A 6285-nucleotide genomic window follows, 5' to 3' on the forward strand; every position below is an offset into this window, starting at 1 on the left:
GAGGGGGCCATAAGATGGTACCATTGGTTTGACCTTGAATAGTCGCTGGAAGGTCACATGAAGGTCACCTTAAATTTTTCAAATGGAACACCCTATATATTTTTGCACATTCTTGTAGCTCATCTCGGGAGCTTTCCAAAACATAATAATTAAGTTAGTTTTCATTAAGTACTTTCCAAGTTATGAGGCTTGAAATAATTTCTTAATTTTACATAAACCGTAAAATATCTTGTAAGATATTCATTTTTCGATTATCTTACCTTAATACTTTTACGTACAAAATAATGAAAGGAATCAATTGGTGTAAAGAAAACACATAATTGTTTCGAAAAAAAAATGTAATTTGCAATTAACGATTATATATATTAAAATAATTTATATATTTCTTTTACATATTTAAATGCAAAATATTTTGCATCTTATTTTCTTATTTAAAATATATTAATAATGTGAAAGTGTAATAAATATGTGAAAGAAATATATAAATTATTTTAATATATATAATAAATTAAAATAATTTGTTTCACTGCACAATATATAAACTATTTAATATTAATTATATTGACCATATTTAGACCAGGAGACGTCATGTGAACACTACAATTGATAACATTGAAAATGTATTAGAAACTAAAATTTTTACATTACTTAATTTATCTTACTGAACATAACTTTAGAATTAATATGATTTTTACGACTGAAATCACATTAAACCCAATATTTTATTAGAATAATTTTCAATTAGATACATTCTTTTACTTATATAACAACTTTTACTTATATAACAATAAATAAAAGTTGTCCAAATTATATTGTGTTCGATGTCATTTTAAACGCAAAAATTTCATTAATCCCTTTTAATCAAAAAGATCAAATAAAATATAAAAGCTTTAGTTTTTATTTTATGGTAATTTAAAGTCGTATATTATTATAAATAACAAAAAAATTCCCGATGTCGCAGATTCCGAAGTTTCTTACATGAGACTTCATTTATAATATTCACGAATATATGTCAAAAAATGAAATGCATTTTTTATTCATTTAAAAGTAATTTTAATAGAATAATGAGAATTTTGCGATTAAAATAATATCAAACACGATATAAATCGCATAAATTTAGTTAAATATATAATTATAAAATTTTTATTATCAGACCAATTAAAAATTATCCGACTTACGTCGTGTTTGATATCATTTTAATCGCAAAAATCTCTTTAATTCATTAACATTACTTTCAAACCGATGAAATTAAAACTAAAAGTTTCAATTTTTATTTTATAAGATGTTTACATTTTCGTGAATTGCGAATGGATAGAGGATGCGAAGAAACCGATTGTAAGAGTACTTCGGAACTCTTTGATAATAGGTCATCTCCCTCGCTCTCTACTCATGGTCTTACTTTCTCTGTCACACTTGACAATCGTGATAGATAGCTCGGAAAGATAAGCGGACCCAAGAATCGAGAGCGAGCGAAACAGTAACAAGAACGAGCGAGACAATAATAGGAGCAAGCGAGACAGTAATAGGAGCGAGCGAGACAGTAATAGGAGCGAGCGAGACAGTAATAGGAGCGAGCGAGAGCAAAATAATATCGCGCAAGAAAAACCCGATTCTTGAGCTCAAGGCTCGAGTCCTCGTTGCTCGTGCTATTTCTATCTCGTTTGCTCTTATTGTTATTTCACTCGTCCTTCTCGCTTCCTCATGTAACTCTCGCATCGCTTTTATACATACATACGTACATACATACATACGTACATACCATACACACACACACACACACACACACATACACACACACATATTACATACTATTAACTGTGCGTAATCTCTTTTGTTTTAATACATATTAAGGTGCTATTTCATACATCGCTGTATCGCTCGATTTTAGCAACATAATGACGTCACGTAGTCGCCAGCGACGGGATTCTGTAGTTGGATTTTTCCAACTACAAGCGACATTCACGAGCGATAATTTTGAAATTTTAAGACTCAAATGGATAATCAAAGAGTAAGTATATAATTTTGTAATAAATATTAAATATATATAATAATAATATTTTATAATGTAATTTTATACATAATAAAAATGTAAATATAAATCTGCTGATATATAAGATTATGTTAAAAATCTTTTGTGTAATGGCAAGAGAACATTAAAATAAACGAAATATTTTTATTTATAGAATGTCATGTGAAACTATTTGTAATGAGGATGAAGTACCGACGCATACATGTCTAGAAGGCTATTCCAATTTTATTACGGATGAAAATTTGTATTTTTATCCTGTATTAGGTAGAATGTTTGTATTTATAAATTTTATATTAGTTAATTACAAAAATAATCTATTTTATAATGTTTTTAGATGAGGAGTAACCCAAAAACTTTTTTTTTGTATCGTCGTTTCTTTTTTCCCTCTAAATAATAAAGAACTGCCGCTACTGCTAATCTTTTCTTTATATTGTTCTGCTTTATATTATTTTCATTTATAATTTTTGTGCACTCAATCATCCAATTATAATATTTTCTTGCTTGTAACATTTTGTTTATATTTATTTTATACTGTGCGTGTCTCAACGAAACTTTTCTTTCTAAATCGCTGCTGGAGCCCTTTTCATGCTCAATAGCTAGTCGCTAGCGACAATCTAGTCACGTGACTTTTTTATCGCTCAAAACGAGCGATGAGCGACACATGAAAAGGTACCTTTATGAATTCGAATAATTAATCATATGAGAAAAAAAATTATTTCACACTGAAAATGTTTATCATAAAATTTTGCGAGACGTCTTTATATGTGCGTGACGACACACATATATGTATAAAGATATGTTAACTGGATTGTGGAACTGGGCATTATACCACATTTATACTAACTTTACGTTTAATAAATGTTTAATATTCCATCATGTGTTTATTGGGTAAATCTATCACATTTAGACCTCCTGTAAATACTTGATTTAAACGTATAATATACCATCATGTGTTTATTGGGTAATAGTAACATTTTCTTAACATTTAAAAGAAGTCATTTTGCAGTACTCTTTTAGATGACATTTATAAGAAGTCATGCTACAGTATTCTTTTAGATGTCATGTATATGAAGTCTTTTTTTCCTCTAAAATCGACGCATTAGAGGACTTACTGATATCATTATGTTATCATTCAGATGACGTTTTCAGACGTCCAACTCTTAAACCTTAGTACTTTTAGAACTCTTTTTGATAATTTATTGCTCACTGGGATAGCTCGCAAAATTTTATGATAAATAAATATTTTTAGTGTGAAATAGTTTTTTCTCATATGATCAATTATTCGAATTCATAATATGTATTAAAACAAATGAGATTACGCGCAGTTAATAATATGTAATAAAAATTAATAAATGTATGATATGTTTCGTACTTTTGAGATCCACAATTATGGATCTAGCACGGACATAAACCAATCGGTCATTTTACCGTGGCAGCGAAAAGTGGTTTCGGCCACGTAGTATCGCCGGCCGTAAAATGGATCCAGTTAGCGCCACTTTATGGCGGGGAAAAAGCGTTCCCTGGAAAACGGCAGCGTGACCCCTCTCAGTCTTCTCTCTGTCAGTACTGGCAGTGAATATTGGAACGTAGCCTAAATGCGCTAGTGCGCATGCGTCAGAAAAATCCACGCTTGGAATTACTGAATTCACACGAGGTCTTCGAAGGAAATAAGGGAAAACAGTTCGAAAGTGAATAAAATTGTGCTACAATTTTAATTAAAAAGATACTATGAAGGTAAAAAATGATTTACGAAGAAATCCTTTAAGTCGACCTAAAGAAAAGGTTGATGAGGATAATAAGGACCAAGATGAACAGAGCACCTCGGCAAGTAAAACGTCAGAGGTTCTGCTACCTTCTGATAATAATTTTAATCATATTAAATGCAAAGCTGTGAGATATAAAAAATGCCAGCAATTGATGAAGGAGAAGATGAAGGCGAAAAAAGCGGCCAAAAAGGCAAGGATACAAGAAGGTGTTCCAAAACAAGTGCCGCACACTATAGAGAGCTTGCGAGAGAAAGATGAGACTATGATTGTATCCAGTGATTTGAATGATGAAGCGAATCAGGAACTTAAAGTTGAATGTGAGCATGACGAATTTGCTGCCTATTACAGACAGGATTATGAGCCCAAGGTTCTCATTACATACGCAGACAATCCTAATAGAAAGACGAGAATTTTTGGCAGAGAGCTCACAAGGATAATACCTAACTCCATCTCGCTATATAGAAATCGTTCCGGTGTTAAGAAGATAGTAAAAAGCGCTGTTGCCAGGAACTTTACAGATATAGTAATTGTTAACGAAGATCAATGCAAGCCAAGTATCCTTGAAATTATGTTATATTAATATTCTAATGCATAAAGTTTCTTTTTATGAAAATAGGCTGTTTATTATATATACCGACAAATTTTATATAGACAAATTGATAAACAATTATTTGAAGCTCTGGAATTTTTCAGAAAGCTGCTGAAATGATTTATTTAATTGTTTATATTTGTAAAGATTTAATAAGTTCTTTCTATATATATATATTAAATCCATACTGCATAATTTCAGCTTTTAACTTGCTTTAATTGTACATATATTTGGGGCTTTGATACAGTCAATCCAAATAATTGACATTTATATGCCAATCAATTTATTATACAGTCAATAATCTCCCGGACGATAAAAAGATTGACACACGAAATAAAACTCACCCTGTATATATATATATATATATATATATATATATATATATATATATATATAATGTGTTACATAAAATATAAAATAACAAATGCAATTTAAGTTTTTATCTTTAAAAAAATTTTCCTTAACATTTGTTAGATGGAATGTTAATCATTCACCTGCCAGATGGTCCTACTGCGCACTTTAAGCTCAGTAATGTCAAAATAACAACAGAATTGAAGCGTAGCCACAAGGAAATCACAGAACATAGGCCAGAAGTTATTCTAAATAACTTTTCTACACGTTTAGGATTTACTATTGCTAGGATGCTGGGAGCATTGTTTCATTATCAACCAGAATTTAAAGGAAGGAGAGCTGTGACATTTCATAATCAGAGAGATTACATATTTTTCAGACATCATAGGTAAATTTTATAACAGCTATTTTTAATCCTTTATAGATATTATAAATTTTATTACAATATAAATTCAGTCGAGTTTATATATATAATCTTATAAAATTTTATTAAAGTTTAAGCATTTATATAAAGGAAAATGATTCTCTTGAATAATATTGTACGCATATGTGTAATTATATGTATTTACATATGTAAGCTTGTTTATATTTTACTATTAATTGCAATAATTTCTGTGTATAATATGCTATAAGATAATTTAAAAGAATTTTGATGGAGATTGATATCAATGTAAACTGTATTATATAATTTAATGTGAATCAATACATTTACAGGTACGAATTTAATCTTAAGACAGGAAAACCAAGATTACGAGAAATGGGCCCACGATTTACTTTGAAGTTAAGATCATTGCAACATGGAACGTTTGATAGTAAATACGGGGATTATGAATGGATCATACAGGGTCGCAGACATGATATGGAAACAAGCAGAAGAAAATTCTTCTTGTGAATTCTGTATGAAATTATTTAAGTAAATTATTAAAGGAAGAAACGTTTTGTCGTAAAATTCGATCACAATTATACATCAAATAAACTTTATTAATTTCTTTACATAAAAGTATGGATATATTTACTAAAAACAATACTTAAGAAAATAGAATATCCAATTGTTTGAGAAGTCTGATTATATGTGTCAGATTTTGTTGTCTCTTAGATAATTATATTTCTGGAACAATTGTTCTAAAATGTTCGTAAAGTATATATATATGCTTCAAGATATCAGTTGTAATTTAAAGATTTCTCTTTTTCTTAGTCTTTCATATCGTCGTTTTCATCTCTCAGAATCATAAAGTGTTTACAAAATTTGAAATACATTATTTTTATTATTATAGAATTTCTCTTAAGAAAGACTATAGTAAAATATTTTACTCAAATTCTAAAATATTTTATTTATAATATTTTATTTAAGTCGAAAATAATATAAACTAAAATAAATGTATATTTTGTAAAGAATAGATTTTATTTTAATAATTCTTTAATATTTAACTTTATTTAAATTTTGCACATAATTATAACAAAAATTTACATTTAAAACTATATCTATTTTAAGTAAGTAAAACTATTCATCTAATTTATAATTACATTATTTATGTTTGAAAGAATTTCAG

At 28.6% G+C, this 6285-nt stretch overlaps 1 protein-coding gene and 1 long non-coding RNA gene across 2 annotated transcripts; both read left to right on the forward strand.

Moving 5' to 3' along the window:
- Positions 1-1814: 1814 nt before the first annotated feature.
- On the forward strand, positions 1815-2571 carry LOC145959319 (uncharacterized). The gene is made up of 3 exons (XR_014434986.1): positions 1815-2008; positions 2184-2293; positions 2364-2571. It is a non-coding gene; the product is annotated as an uncharacterized LOC145959319 (long non-coding RNA).
- A 1027-nt stretch (positions 2572-3598) lies between these two features.
- On the forward strand, positions 3599-5894 carry LOC145975204 (putative ribosome production factor 1). Its single transcript, XM_083105558.1, has 3 exons — positions 3599-4349; positions 4859-5123; positions 5450-5894. The coding sequence occupies exons 1-3, from the start codon at positions 3758-3760 to the stop codon at positions 5625-5627; spliced, it is 1035 nt and encodes a 344-aa protein (XP_082961684.1). The 5' UTR covers positions 3599-3757; the 3' UTR covers positions 5628-5894.
- Positions 5895-6285: the final 391 nt, after the last annotated feature.

The sequence above is a fragment of the Camponotus vicinus genome, unplaced genomic scaffold (assembly GCF_025532165.1).
Source record: "Camponotus vicinus isolate PSW18456_S1 unplaced genomic scaffold, iyCamVici1.0 SCAF_1, whole genome shotgun sequence".
Lineage (NCBI taxonomy): Eukaryota > Metazoa > Arthropoda > Insecta > Hymenoptera > Formicidae > Camponotus > Camponotus vicinus.

What these genes read in the sequence shown, in the direction of transcription:
- LOC145975204 (XM_083105558.1), top strand. Translation starts at nt 3,758, where the DNA reads ATGAAGGTAAAAAATGATTTACGAAGAAATCCTTTAAGTCGACCTAAA. An exon ending in CGAAGATCAATGCAAGCCAA is followed by an intron (nt 4,350 to 4,858) that starts GTATCCTTGAAA and finishes AACATTTGTTAG; the next exon opens with ATGGAATGTTAATCATTCAC. An exon ending in ATATTTTTCAGACATCATAG is followed by an intron (nt 5,124 to 5,449) that starts GTAAATTTTATA and finishes ATACATTTACAG; the next exon opens with GTACGAATTTAATCTTAAGA.